The sequence below is a fragment of the Crocodylus siamensis genome, chromosome 2 (assembly GCF_052110815.1).
Source record: "Crocodylus siamensis isolate JL-2025a chromosome 2, ASM5211081v1, whole genome shotgun sequence".
In the NCBI taxonomy this organism is placed as follows: Eukaryota; Metazoa; Chordata; order Crocodylia; family Crocodylidae; genus Crocodylus; species Crocodylus siamensis.
The window spans coordinates 18,392,546-18,407,861 of NC_143396.1; the positions used below are offsets into that span (position 1 = coordinate 18,392,546).

General features: G+C 42.9%; 1 protein-coding gene across 1 annotated transcript in view; it reads right to left on the reverse strand.

Moving 5' to 3' along the window:
• POLN (DNA polymerase nu) overlaps nt 1–15,316 on the reverse strand; it is a 244,747-nt gene that overhangs the window by 134,737 nt on the left and 94,694 nt on the right. Inside the window, exons 16-17 of the mRNA XM_090035427.1 lie at nt 8,999–9,056; nt 3,814–3,891 (exon numbers count right to left, since the gene is read on the reverse strand). Coding sequence (XP_089891553.1) covers nt 3,814–3,891; nt 8,999–9,056 — 136 coding nt within the window. The remainder of the gene's footprint in view (nt 1–3,813; nt 3,892–8,998; nt 9,057–15,316) is intronic.

Here is a 15,316-nt window from a genome sequence, read left to right on the forward strand (position 1 = left end):
GCACCAGTGTAATGGTGAGGATTTATTATAGGCCACCAAATCAGGAAGAGTAGGTGGATGTGCCATGTTCAAGCAGGTGATAAATCGATCCAAAAGCTATGGGATAGTATTGATGGGAGACTTCATTTTCATGGACACCTGTTGGAAGAACAATGCAGCCAAACAAAATATTGAGGTGGTTCCTAACTTGTGTGGAGGACAACTTCCTGTCCCAGAAGGTGGAAAATACAACTAGGGAATCATCTATTTTAGATCTTATCCTGACAAAAAGGGAAGAGCTTTTAGCGGATGTAAAGGTGATGGGTAACTGGGGAGGAAGCAATCATGAGATGATAGAATTCCAGATACTGACGGGCAAAGCACGAGGTCAGCAAAATTAGGATGCCAGATTTCATACGACTTGAGTTAATAGGCATGGAAGACAGACTGAAGAATAAAGGCACCCAGGAAGACTGGGAACTTCTAAATGGCAAAATATTGGATGCCCAACAAGAAACTGTCCCAATATGATAGAAGCACAAGAAGAATGGCAAGAGAGCAATATGGTTGCATGAGGAGCTTCTAAAATGCCTCAAATGCAAAAGGAAAACATACAAGCAATGGAATAATAGACAGGTCACCAAGGAAGCATACCAGAAAATAGCGAGAACTTGTAGAGACAAAATCAGGAAGGCAAGGATAAAGAACATGCTGTACTTGTTGAAGTAGGTTAAGGACAACAAGAAGAGGTTTTACTAGTATGTTGGACAGAAAAGAAGGACCAAGGAAGCTGCGGGTCCTCTGTTATCAAGCCAAGGGGAACTCCTTTCCAAAGGGCAAAGCTACTCAACAGATACTTTGCTTCAGTGTTCACAAAAAAATTAAGCTGAAGCCTAATAAGGATTATCTGGATAGGGGAAGGGGCAAGCTGAAGGAGAAGATAACAAGAGAGACTGTCACTTTTGATAGGTCTGAATAAATTAAAGTCAGCAGGGCCGAATGAACTTCATCCCAGAGTACTGAAGTAACTGGCAGAGAAGCCTTGGCAATGATCTTTAAGAAGTCATGGGAGATGAGCCCATTACTAGAGGACTAGAAAAGGGCCAACACAGTGCTCCTGTTTAAAAAAAAGACAAGGAGGAGGACCCAGGGAACTACAGACTTGTTAGCCCACCAAAGTACCTGGGAAGTTACTGGAACATACCCTAAGGAGGCCATTTGCAAGCATCTGGAGGCAGAAAAGTTGTTCATAAACAGCTAGCATGGATTAATCAAAAACAAGTGTCAAACAAATTTGATCTCCTTCTTTGATAAAATAACTACTTGGGTGGATGAAGATGATGTTGTGAATATAGTGCATCTGGACTTCAGCTAGGTTTTTGACAAGGTCCCACACAATCTCTTAATAAACAGATTGGAGAAACATGGGCTTGATGAAATTACAACACAGCTGATAGAAAACTGGCTCAATACCCACAAGCAAAGGGTAACTATTAATGGGTCCATGTCAGAATAGCATGAGGTTTCAAGTAGAGTCCCGCAGGGGTCTGTCATGGGCCTGGTACTATCCAATCTGTTTATTAATTATTTGGATGCTAGCAGAGAAAGCTTCTTGAGCAAGTTTGCAGCCAACAAAACTGGGAAGAACTGTGAACATATTGAAGAATGCAAATACAATTAGAAGGATCTCAACAGATTGGAAAGCTGGGCTAGAGCTAATAGGTTGAAGTTCAATGCGTGTTACACCTTGGGAGGAATAATCAAAAAAGACAAATATAAAATGGATAACATCTGGCTGGATGGCAGCTCTATGGAAAAGGACTTGAGAGTCTTGGTAGATCACAGACTCAATGTGAGACTGCAGTGTCATGCAGCTACACAAAAGATGAATGTGGTTCTGGGATGCATCAATAGAAGTATTAGGCGCAAGACACAGGAGGTGATAGCGCCTGTCTATTCAGCACTGGTTAGGCCTCATCTGGAGTACTGTGTGCCGATCTGACCTCCATTATTAAAAAGGATGTGAAGAACTTGGACAAGGTCCAGAGGCAGGCAACAAATATGGTAAAAGGCTTGGAAAACAAGTTATAGGAGAAAAGGCTGAAGGAGCTAGGCATGTTCAGCTTGCAGAAAAGACTCTTAAGAGAGGACATGATAGCAGTCTTCAAATACTTGACGAGCTACCATAAAGAAGAGGGAAAGCAACTTTTCCCTCTTGTTGCAGAGAGAATGTGGATCAATAGTGAGATAGTGGAATAGAAAGGAGCATTGGGTGTCAACTACAGCCAAGGTTGGGGACTTCAACTGGGGTGTACCGATTCCTCTGCTACCAGCAGAGCCAGAGGTTCTTGGCTAAAGGGTCCTGCCCCTCTCTTCAGGGTCAGACCAATCACCATATTTGGGGTCAGGAAGAAATATATTCTTTATATTTTCACTTACCCCATGGTCAGGTGGGTACGGACCGGGTGTTTTGCTTCCTCTCTAGCAGGGGGTGTGGCCCTCTACCCGGGATGTCTTGAACATATACTGACAACATTTCATAGAAACAGGATGTTGGCTGCTGTGGTTCCCCTGCTTTACCTGTAGTAGGTTAGGGTGTCAGGTCTATGTTGTGTCAGGGTTAAAGGCAGTCTCATTTAGAGTTTAAACTATGGAGTGTATGGAATGGTTTGGATAAGGATGATGCTGCCTCAGGCAGGGGGTTGGACTAGATGACTTCTGGAGGTCCTTTCCAGCCCTATTTCTCTCTGATTCTATAATTATTAAAACTGTTTTTGTGACTCAAAAATGACGCTGTATGCAACTAGTAATTCTCAAACTCTTACGACTCAACCAAATAAAAATCAGTTACCAGAAACTAAAAAAGTTATTTTCCCATATTTTTTAATTCCTAACCATTTCTGTACTAGATATATAAATAAAAAGCAGTTATTGTGTAAAAGAAAAAAGTGCATTTTCCAGTGTACAATTCTTGTTCAAATTTGTTTTGTATACTAACCAAGCTTTTGCACGAATGGTGAAAGTTTCAGAATATTATTACCAAACTTAAATTCACTAATAAGCACTGTTCCATGCAGTAAGCCACCTAATTGACTGTAAACATTTCTTATCCTCTTCACAGAAGAAACTGAAGGAATTAGAGGTCTGAGACAAATGAAAGTATAACAAACCCTGTAATGATGTTCAACTACATTTTCTTTAATGGAATTCCAAGCAAACTACCCCAAAAAATTCCTTAAGGTATCTGAGCAGTAGCTGGCTAATTATCCATGAAACTGGCTGCTATGCTTCATGGCTGGTGAACCACCAGTATGTCTATCCTGTAGTCTCCAGACTGCAACTCAGGCAGACACATAGGTGTACACAAGCAAGCACATAACAGAGCAGTATAGCTGTAGCAGTTTGAAGATTAGTGCAAGCTAAGTGTCCAAGTATCTGAACAGCTACTTAGGCAAGGCTGCAGCCTATGCCAAGCTCCATCTTGTCACAGATACACTGTTATTGATACCTTTAACTCACAGCAGCTTATATATTCCTACAAAAGCTATAGTCATGCATATAGATATACTCTTGGTGAAGAATTCCTGGGCTTCAAAATATTGGAGATCATTAAGGCTTTCCTCAAAGCAAGCCAGCTATGTCAGAACGTAGCAGTCTAACAGTTCCTGAAGATATATCTATACATAACATCAATAGCTGGCCAGTGTCTAATCTGGGTTTTCATGGCAAATTTAGTAAAGATGCAGTGGCATTTAAGAGACAACCAGAAGCAGAGATCATAGGACTCTAGCTATTAATAATAAATAATAACAATAATAATGAGGATTATCTTACCTGCTGCTAGAAATGTATATCCTTTGGCAGAAACAAACGTGGCCCTTGGGGAAACAGTAACTATCTCACTGTCTTTTCCTAGAGAAAAAGATAGGAAAAACCATATACTGTATCACAGAAACAAAACAAGATGTAAAATATCCTTTGTTGCAAAATAGGTAAGATTGCTAAACATGCCATACTTGGACAGAGCCATAAAAAAGTACATCAGAAACTGAACAACTCAGCCTTCTGTTCAACGGCTCACGTTATCACCACCACAACTACTGTAGACAACAAATCATATTCACCAACCTTAACTTTAGCCAATAGAGATGCCAATCCTTCTCTTTTACCAAACCAGTTCTTCCAAAAACACTAGAGCACCTCACTGAACATCCACTGGTAGTAATGTTACTTTATGTCACTTAGTAAAGAGTAGAAGGGAATGCTAAGGAAAAGCGATTTTTTAAATTATATTTTATTTTTGTGTTAAACACAGAAGTAAATTTTGAGAACATGCAGCTGCTTTGAACATCCAAATATTAGTGCCTGAAGTCCAAAAGGTAAAGGAAGTGTGACAAATAACTATGAAATAATGAAATGCTACTGAATGTATAATTGGAATCCTAATTTTGGTATAAAAAAGGTTGCTTGAAGTGTAGCATATTTTCTTTCCTACTGATTGTTACTAACTGGTTGGAAAGGAGAAAAATACAACATCTGGAGAAGTTTGCAAAAGAGAACTTGAAAAGGAGGATCCACGCAGTGAACCAAAGACTGCGGCGCTGGTGTCATCGGGAAGGCTTTGGCTTCCACGACCACAGCCTGCTCTTTGGCGAGACAGGCAGCGAGCTGCTGGGAAGAGATGGCCTCCACCTCTCCCCCCTGAGGAGGAGGCTCTTCTCAGCCAGGCTGGCTGACCTGCTCCACCGGGCTTTAAACTAAGCCCACTGGGGGATGGGGGGACTACTGCCACTGCTGGCCTGCTGAGCAACCCTTGCAAAGCCAGCAGACCAAGGCACTTAAGGGAGCCCACCCCTGCCCCAGCCCTGGCACAATCTGTGGGCAAGGCAAGAGCCCCCAAGGGGACACTTGCCTGCCTGTACACTAATGCCAGGAGCCTGGGCAACAAGCAGGATGAGCTCATCCTCCTGCTCAGTGCAAAGAATTATGATGTCATTGGGATAACGGAGACCTGGTGGGACTCCACCCATGACTGGACCACGGGTATAGAGGGCTATACCCTATACAGGAGGGATCGTGTTGACAAAAGGGGCGGGGGGTGTAGCTCTCTATGTGAAGGAAAGCTGCATGTCCCTGCAAGCTGATGTTGGCGACCGGCATGGACAGCTAGAGACCCTCTGGGTAAAAATTCGTGGGAAAAACAGCACAGGGGACACAATGGTGGGAGTCTACTACAGACCTCCCACTCAAAGTCCTGAGCTTGACCAGGAGTTCGCCCGGGAACTGACTGAGGCCGCTTGCTCCAGGACCTTGGTTGTCATGGGTGACTTCAATTACCCGGACATCTCGTGGGAAGATCACTCAGCAAAATTCGAGCGGTCACAAAGCTTTCTCTTGTGCGTGGATGACCTCTACCTGACTCAAGAAGTCTATGGGCCAATGAGAGGCAAAGCGCTGCTCGACCTGGTACTGGCTACGGGGGACGACCTAATCGGCAACCTAGAGATTGATGGGAAGCTGGGTGACAGCGACCGCGAGCTGATCACCTTCACCATCCACCATAAAGCTGGCAAGTCAGTCAGCAACACAGAAGTCCTTGACTTCAGAAAAGCCGACTTTGACAAGCTCAAGAGGCTTGTCGGTCAGGCCCTTAGGGACCATGACCCCAGGGAGATGGGAGTTCAAGAAGAGTGGTTGCTTCTCAAGGAAGCGATCCTCAATGCACAAGCTAAATCTATTCCAACACGGAGGAAAGGCAGCAAGAAGGCACAGCAGCCCCCCTGGCTCTCCAGGGACCTAGCGGACCTCCTGCAGCTAAAAAGGAAAGCCTACAAAGGATGGAGGACAGGATTCACCTCCAAGGAGGATTATTCTGCGCTGGTGTAGTCAGGAAAGCCAAGGCTGCAACTGAACTCCAACTAGCTTCAAGCATCAAGGACAACAAAAAGTCCTTTTTCAGATATGTGGGGAGCTGGAGGAAAAGCAAGGGCAACGTTGGACCCCTGCTAAACCAGATGGGGCAACTGGCAACTGACGCCCAGAAAAAAGCCAACCTATTAAATAGGTACTTTGCATCAGTCTTTCATCAGTCCCATGGGATGCCCATGCCTGCTGTGGGACAGGGAGATCCGGGTGATGGGGATCCCCTACCCTCCAAAAATGCTGACCTCGTGAAGGAACACCTTGAGAAGCTGGATACCTTCAAGTCAGCCGGCCCTGACAATCTGTACCCCAGGGTACTCAAGGAGCTGGCGAGCGTCATAGCCCAGCCCCTGGCACAGATCTTTGAAAACTCCTGGCGCTCTGGTGTAGTGCCCGAAGACTGGAAGAAGGCCAATGTGGTGCCGATCTTCAAGAAAGGGAGGAGAGTGCATTAGCCTGACTTCTATCCTGGGGAAGATCTTAGAAAAGTTTATTAAGGAGGCCATCCTTGAGGGACTGGCCCAGGCTAACATCCTAAGGGATAGCCAGCACGGGTTTGTTGCAGGTAGGTCTTGTTTGACCAATCTCATTTCCTTCTATGACCAGGTGACCTATCACCTGGACAAGGGAGAAGAGATTGATGTCATATATCTTGACTTCAAAAAATCTTTTGATCTGGTATCCCATGATCACCTCTTGGCCAAATTGGCCAGTTGTGGCCTTGGCTCCACCATGATCCGCTGGCTGGGAAATTGGCTCCGTGGTCGGACCCAGAGGTTTGTAATTGATGGCAGTCACTCATCGTGGTGCCCTGTGACCAGTGGGGTCCCTCAAGGCTCTGTCCTTAGACCATATTGTTCAACATCTTCATTAATGATGTGGACATTGGAGTCAGGAATGGACTGGCCAAGTTCGCCGATGACACCAAACTTTGGGGCAAAGCATCCACGCCAGAAGATAGGCGGGTGATCCAGGCTGACCTGGACAAGCTCAGCAAATGGGCAGACGAGAACCTCATGGTGTTTAACACTGAAAAATGCAAGGTTCTCCACCTTGGGAGGAAAAACCTGCGGCATCCTTATAGGCTCGGCAGTGCTACGTTGGATAGCACTACAGAAGAAAGAGACTTGGGGGTCATCATTGACCACAAGATGAACATGAGCCTCCAATGCGATGCTGCGGCTAGTAAAGCGACCAAAACACTGGGTTGCATCCATAGATGCTTCTCGAGCAAATCCCGGAATGTCATTCTCCCCTTGTACTCGGCCTTGGTGAGGCCGCAGCTGGAGTACTGCATCCGGTTTTGGGCTCCACAATTCAAAAAGGATGTGGAGAAGCTTGAGAGAGTCCAGAGGAGAGCCATGTGCATGATCAGAGGTCAGGAAAACAGATCTTACGATGACAGGCTGAGAGACATGGGACTCTTTAGCCTGGAAAAGTGCAGGCTCAGGGGTGATCTGATGGCCACCTATAAGTTTATCAGGGGTGATCACCAGGATCTGGGGGAACGTCTGTTCACCAGAGCGCCCCAAGGGATTACGAGGTCAAACGGTCACAAACTCCTGCAAGACCGTTTCAGGCTGGACATAAGGAAGAATTTCTTTACTGTCCGAGCCCCCAAGTTCTGGAACAGTCTGCCAGCGGAGGTGGTTCCAGGACCTACATTGAACACCTTCAAGAGTAAATTGGATGCTTATCTTGCTGAGATCCTATGACCCCAGCTGACTTCCTGCCCTTTGGGCAGGGGGCTGGACTTGATGATCTCCCGAGGTCCCTTCCAGCCCTGATGTCTATGAAATCTATGAAATATGGTTTTGAAAAGGGCCCATGATTCATGAATCATTTGGCCAGCTTGATGTTAAACTTGCCTAGTTATAAAACAATAAACTTCCAAAATAGTTTGAACTGGAGTAAACTGCCCCCAGGCACAGTATCTACATATGCTCCTGGGACAGCATCAATTTGAGCCAGGGGGGAGCAGGCTCCTGGTGGCTCACTGGGCAGATTGGGCACAATTTATGTCCACAGTCAAGATCTATGCATGCATTTCAGTGCAGCAAATTACTCTGCCATAAAATAGTACTTTCCCACACAATACTATCTGATAGCAGAGTTAATTAGTTTACTGCAACTTAATACCAGCTCACATGTAGATGGTGACACTTTACTGTGGAGCTAATTAATCTACTCTGCAGTAAGGCATGCATGTAGATACATGCATCATGTAGCACATGATCCACCTACATCCACTTTTTTTTACATTTTGAAATAGTTAAGAACAAGACAGAATAAAAGCAAATTGCCCTGAGAGTTCTTTCTTCTGCCAAATAGAAACTTATATTAAGATTTTTGTTATTTGAAAATCTGTTCTTTCTTTATATTTTCACTTAGTGTATAGATCAATAGAAGGAAGTAAGTGATTTTATCCCTCTCAGGAAAGGTGGCCCCATTATGCAAAGGTCCACTCCATTTAAGAACAACAAAACAGCAGGAGCCCAACAACGTGGTCCTAAGCAGCTACTTGTAGGGTCCAGCCCTCTGCCTATCACTTGGGCCATGCTTTTGTAGGACATGCCAGAATTGTGTGCGCTATCTTTGCTTGAACCTAGCTTCCTTATCAAATAAAACACCTGACTGACTACTGTTCAAAGGAAAAGTTGGTCTTTGGCTGCTAGTCTGACCTGCATGATCTAGCAAAGACACCCCCTTGAGAAGTTTTCTGAAATGAAGACACAAAGAATGCTTCCTAAGTTTTCTATTACAGTAAGGCAGGGTAATTTCATTTGGTTACAACTATACAAGTTTGCAATTGGGGGAAAAGACCACAAGTTAGGGACAAGAAAACACCTTAGTGGTACAGAACATCAACTTCATGAGCTTGCTTACATAGATCAATAAAGAGGCAACAACCTCCTTGGAAGGAGCAACCAGAAGAAAGCAGATTAGTTTAAAAGACAACACTATAAACAATGCAGTGAGAATCTACTCTTTCAGGATCTCTGAGATATGGTTCTGTTTTAAAATAAAAACATTTCATTTAGTAAAATGTTTTGATAAATATGTCTTAGCTACATAAATAAAAACATAGCTGATGTACCTTTTATGTTTTGCTTCTTAATAATTTGAACAGGATGCTTGGAGATGCCTTGAATATTCTGTAAATTAAGAGTAAATATTTATAGCAACTAAAAATGCTTTTTTAAAGTTTAACTTAGGAAAACAAAAATATATTTGTTATTAACCATTAGCGTGTGTGTCATATATTCACTGATACTAGCAATATCACCTGTTAATCTGAGCATAGAGTGCTGCTACTATCCTGTGACTGCACAAGTTCATGTGGAGTTCCTTGCCCTTCTTTACCATGAACTCTCCAATCAATCAGACTGGATTGCTGATTGAGTCATGCTATTTGTAAAGATGGGACTCAAGTGAAAACCTTAGAAGTCTCAAGAAATTGTAAAACAGTTGTCTGAAGTTTGGGGAGTATGACTGAATGATATAGGGGGAAAAAAGATTCTCCTTGAACATAATCTGTGGATGCATCATATAACATAATCAGTAAGCAATTTTATGTTTTAACCTGCCTTATTTCAAATAAATTTTCAGAAGCAGTAGCACCAAACAAGCTGATTTCAATTAGACAGTGTGTGCAATTCATATTCCTTTGGCTGGGATGATCTAGTTGGGGCTGGTCCTGCTTTGAGAGGGGGTTGAACTAGATGCAACCTCCTGAGGTCCCTTCCAACCCTCATTTTCTAAGAGTCTATGATTCCTACACTAAGCTAGAGGCATAGATTCTTCTGCAGCTTCCATTAGTTTGTCCCAGATTCTACAGCTGCATTTTTAAATGTATAAAAAAAATATATTAAGGATTGTTTAGTAGGTTTATGAAATCCGCCAAGATAAAAAGTTGAGAAGTATCTGGTTGTATCAGTGGAGAACACAATGTAAGCCTAGGTATAACCAGCAGCTAGTAGACTACCTTTTATTTCTGGAGATATAGGCTCATAGGAATGATTGCATCCAGTAACACATCTGTCAGCAAAGTGCAACATGTGCCACCCATGATAACTTCTTGCTATTTTGTGTCATTGCACACTATCATCTAGACAGAAAGCATACACTAACTTGTAATTTGTAACATCTAGCATGTGGTAACATGTATCAACTTCAGTTGTTATAATTTCAGATAACTCATCTGAAAGTAGTGAAAAGAACATACCAAAATTACATAATGTTTGTGGATTTGAGTATACCGGGAATGTGCATTTTTAAAATTAGAAATGTCACTATGCAGTTTAAAATTCACAACCACGCAAACTAAAGAGTAAATTAAATTAAAATTATAATAATGGAAACAGACAAAAAGGAAAACTAATCCTGGTCTTCCTCAATATCACTGCTAACATGATGATTTCAGACATTCGTGTACTGCAAAAAAGTGGCTATAGCCTCGCTGGGATAACTCTGAAGAGCCCCTAAATTTACATATTCAGGACCATACTGCAAACATGTTATGTTATTCTAGGTGCGTCAACACATGCACTTTAACATGCATTCGCTTATTTTAATTCACATTAAAGCATCACTACAAAAACCATAGGCATCTTTACACATGCTCCAGGGGTAAGGAGAGGCCTTTAATTAGAGCTGCTCTGAGAGCAATTTTAATTAAAGCGCCCACACTGTCTTGTGTATGCAGCATCCTGTACTTCAAAATGGCAACATCTTTAACTAAAGCTCATTTGACACCCCCACCACTAATTTGAAGCATGGGGACACCAAATACACAAGACACTGAGGCTGCTGGAGTGTGCTAATTAGCACGCTCCAGCAGACTTGATTAATTCCCTGTAATTACAGCGTGTCACAGCAGCATCCCTGCATGTCTACAGGGACCCCATGCTATTTAGCTAATGCATATTTCAATAGGCTAACGCACATTACGCGTCACTTAAAAATCATTCTCTTTAGTTAATGTGCATTTTCCTAGTATCTCAGGACATTTTTAGTCTATTTAATGTGCATTAGAGTGTCACTAAAAAAAAAAAATCATAGGTATCTATAAAAATGCTCTGAGGGTGAGGGGGGTAGCACTTTAGAGTAGCTCTAAGAGCCACTTTAATTAAAACGCTGCAGTGTCTAGTGTACCAGCATCTCCATGCTTCAAAATCATGGTGGAGGTGCTTGAACTAAAACTCTTTAAACAAGCTTCAGTTCAAGTGCCCCCTACCACCATTTTGAAGCACAGGGACACTGATAACCAAGACACAGGAGACTGCTGGAGCATGGCGATTGCTTCAATGCTCTGTAATTACAGTGCATCAGAGCAGACTTGATTAATCAGTCTCCACACTCACATAGAGGAACCCTCATAATGGGGGTAATCAATTTAATGCGCATTAACTAAAGCACATTAATGGACATGTAGATGCATCCTCTGAGATGCAATTACTATGTCCTAATGTGGGATAAGGTTATCTACAAAAGCAGGGCTTGAACTCACATGTCTGGGCTGTAGTAGCAAGATGCCTCTGCTACTACAGCCTATACAACTTGTATATCAGTGTAAAATTCACTGTACAGTAAGAAATGACATGTAGTTATCACCCAATTATACTGGTTTAATACTTTCACAGCCATGTATGACTGGTGCCTCCCGTGACTGGGGGGGGACACCATGGCAGTGAGCGGCAAGTGGGGACCACCCGCAGCCGCTGCCTGCATTGTCAGTGGCAGTGAGTGGGGACTGCCCACAGCCGCTGGTGGCTGCATTGGCAGTGAGGGAGGGGGCGGCAACCACCACAAAAGCCAGTGGCAGCAAATCTCAGGGGGGGCACATGTCCCCCTGTGCCCTCCCTGCGCATCACCTATGTTCACAGGAGGCATTCATAAACTGCTTTGCTGGAAGTCAGTGAGAAGTCAAGTATCCCAGCCTCTCCTGTAGCCCTGCTTTCCCAACAATTTATTTGGCAGAAATCAGACATTTCTTTGTGGGAGGCAAGGGGCAGGAAATAGAGGTGAAGCAGGGAACGATAACAAGCTGGAAACTGGCAAACCCCAACTGCCTTCTGTCTGATGCCAACCACTTCAGCATGGATAGATCCACTGCTGGATCTACTATCCAGAAGTATACACAGCCATCACAAGAGTCTTCACCCCCCTTTTCCTCAGGGTCTCCAACTCCTAGGAGATCATTACTGAATTCACTCATATGGGATTCTGAAGTAGCACCGGAGGAATCAAAAGGCCATCCTGATCTTTTGCCCTTTCCACTACAGCTCAGGCCATGGACAGATGTACATTTTGAGCTGTTACATTCTAATCGGTATGTGTGCACAAACCAGGAAAATACAGCAGTATAGCAAAACCACTTCAGCCTCTTCTGTGGTTCTCTTCAGCCTGAATTTGGCCACCTTTAGCATACTGATCTCCAAAGTGTGCACACTAACAAGAGAAAAACTAGGTTCACATTCATGTCTGAAGATCTAAGAACTTCAAAAGGGACATAGAAAAATTCATCCAAGTCTAAAAAGTAAAGAGAGGGCCTAGAAATGACTGAGGAGGTGGCTTCCCAAGCAGAATCAAGGCAGATCTTAATTATTTCTGTGAGCATTTAGTGCTGCTGAATCCCGGCATTGGCCTAGAGCCCTAAAGAAAATACTCTTTAAAAACTAAAAGCATTGACTAAAACCACTCACCAAAATAAGCGTGTCTAGTTCCTCTAGTCTTTCAGTGTAGAGATGACATAGAAAGAAAAAAATAACTTAAAAATAGCAAAGAGGTTAGACTGAACAGATGCAAGGTGGCAGCTGGCTATTTACTTCATCTGTTGGCTAAGCTGGGTTCCACTACTTTGCACAGACACTGATATGGTGGTCGATCCTGTCACTTCACGAGCTGTTGCTATTGTTAGGCATGTACTCAAACCTCAGAGTGTAAAGCAACAGAACACAAACATGAGTAAGTAATTAATATGCTTCTATTGAAGTTGTCATGCGTCTCCTTTGAGTTTTTGTATTCCTCTCTTTTTTCTTCTTTTCTCTCTTTTTTAGAGTTAAATTTTGCTCTCTCTCTTTCTTGAAGGAAGGTAAGAACAGTGATCTCTTCTCACCTAAAAAACACATTTGCTCAAAATGGGGACATCACTAGTCACGTTGTGCGCCAAGATACACTGACAATTCAGCTAAGGAGGAGAGGAGAACTAAAAGCTTGGGTCTCTGAGATAATTCAGGACTAAGGACAATGGCTGCTGCTGAAGTAGAAAGGGAAACTGTCCCTTACCTGCAGCAGTACATTTGCCATAGGAAAATAATACAAATGTTGAGTCATGAGGGCTTTCCCATTACTGCCTCCACCTTAAGCTGGATAAGCACATCCCACTGCTCTAAAAAGACTGTACTACAGAAAGATGAAAAAATAAATATTATGAGACTATTTGGAAAATCCAGTTCTTTATGTATTGGCCACAGTGACTCCCTCTGCATAGAGTAAGAGATACTTATTAGCTATTTACATTTCTACAGGTGTTTGAGAAACAACTTGCATAAAGATGTTCTTTCCAAAGTCATCTCTGTAAGATTCACCACGCAGGGAAAGTATGGTAGCGGTCAAAGTCACCATAGTAGCATCAGAGCTTGGACCCAGTGCGCATCTGCAGGCCTAGGTAGATTATTTGACTTGTATGCAGTTGCCACCTAGTGGCAATTAAAAAATGCAAGCATTTTCACTAATGACAAAGCCACAAAATTGTACAGACTGCTAGTGTAAGACCTGCTAGATAGTGCTTTTCAAAATGGAAAAAAGTTACTCACAGGTAACCCAGTTGCTCATAATCCTCCTCTCCCATCTCACCTTGAAGGATAGGAACTGTTAGGGTTATAGGAAGTAGGAACTGATTGAACTGTCAGTAGTACTAGAGTACAGCTCATTGCTTTCGCTTCAGTTTAAGAACTTCTGCAGGGGTTGGCAGCCTATGGTCCAAAGGCCAGATTTGGCACAAGGAGCCATTTTATTGAGCCTGCAGAGCCAGGAGGCTTCAGCAGCAGGAAGCTCTGACTTGGGAGTAAAGAAAAGTGGCAGTGGTACCACAGCAGGCATCGTGACAACAACAGTGCATGCACAGGCCAGATCAGCTGTCCATGCTCTGTACTAAGCTCAGTTAAAGCACTGCCCCTCGCCCACCTACAAAATGTTGCCAAACCCCTGTTTTAAAGCATGAAAGACTGGGGGAAAGTAAATTAAGTGAAGTATACCTACCCTACCTCATGGGAGTTTGTTCATAGAAAAGCATAACACGCCTGATTACCCAGAACTAATCTTCCTTTGCCATGCATTTGTCCCTCTTTGCCCATCTAAAGCTCCAACTACTACTGGTTGTAGTAAATGGTAGAAACTTCTGAGAAAGATTAAATTTAAAAGGCTCTTGGAGGATCACTTTTCCAAATGTAGAATTTGTTACTAATATTGGGACCAAATGACATGTGAGCAAAAAATGTGTGGGCCTGGACCAGGTGGTTCCCCAGATAAAGCAAGGAAACAGATACTTTCCTAACTCTTTGGGTGGACATCCTGTGGAAGAAATGACTTTTAACAAACCTTGGTTATGGCTTATAGGCATGTACTTTTTGCCAATAAGCAGTAGAGGTATCACATCTCCCAGCCCTTGTAACAGTGTTCAGAACAAAGAGCTTAGATTTACCGAATAGTTGCAAACAAAATTGAAATTTAAGCACCTACTTTATAAAGCCCTTTATCTCACAGAAGAGAGCTCTCATCACTCTGGCTATACATATGGTCAGTGAAACAAATGTTCATGGTCTGTTAGGTTTTGGGATAGCTTCCAAGTGAAAGTAGAACACTATTGGATTGGGAAAACAAAACTGGTGATAAAGGATTTAATCTTTCCAACCCTATCAGCCAAAGTTAGAGCTATTAAATGCATGGTTTTAAAAGGAAGTAGCTCCCGGGGAAAACTCACCCACAGATTCAAGTGTGGCAACCCTTGAACACATTAGATAATAAAAAAGTTCAGAGTAGAACTGGTCTGTGGTTAGGCTGTCATAAAAAGAGAGAATGCAACTGTTGTATACAGGAGATACTTTTCACATGCAGAAGAAGTGGTCACATTATATACCAAGAAAGAATTTATCATAAGCCACTGACTATGAGGAAAAGTGAAGGAAGTAGAAATAAATGTCAGTATCCTTCTTTTCTCGCAAGTGAGAGATGGTGACTGTGGCATGGCTGGTACTCTTGTGAGCATGCCCAAGAAAGAGAGCCTGAGTGCTGTGCTAAAAAAAGCTTTAGGACCTTTTTCCAAATTTAGCATGTGTGGAGTGGAAATGAGTAGACAGGATGCATTTCCACAGTAGCATTTCCTAGCACAATTTAACATATTATAGACATGCTC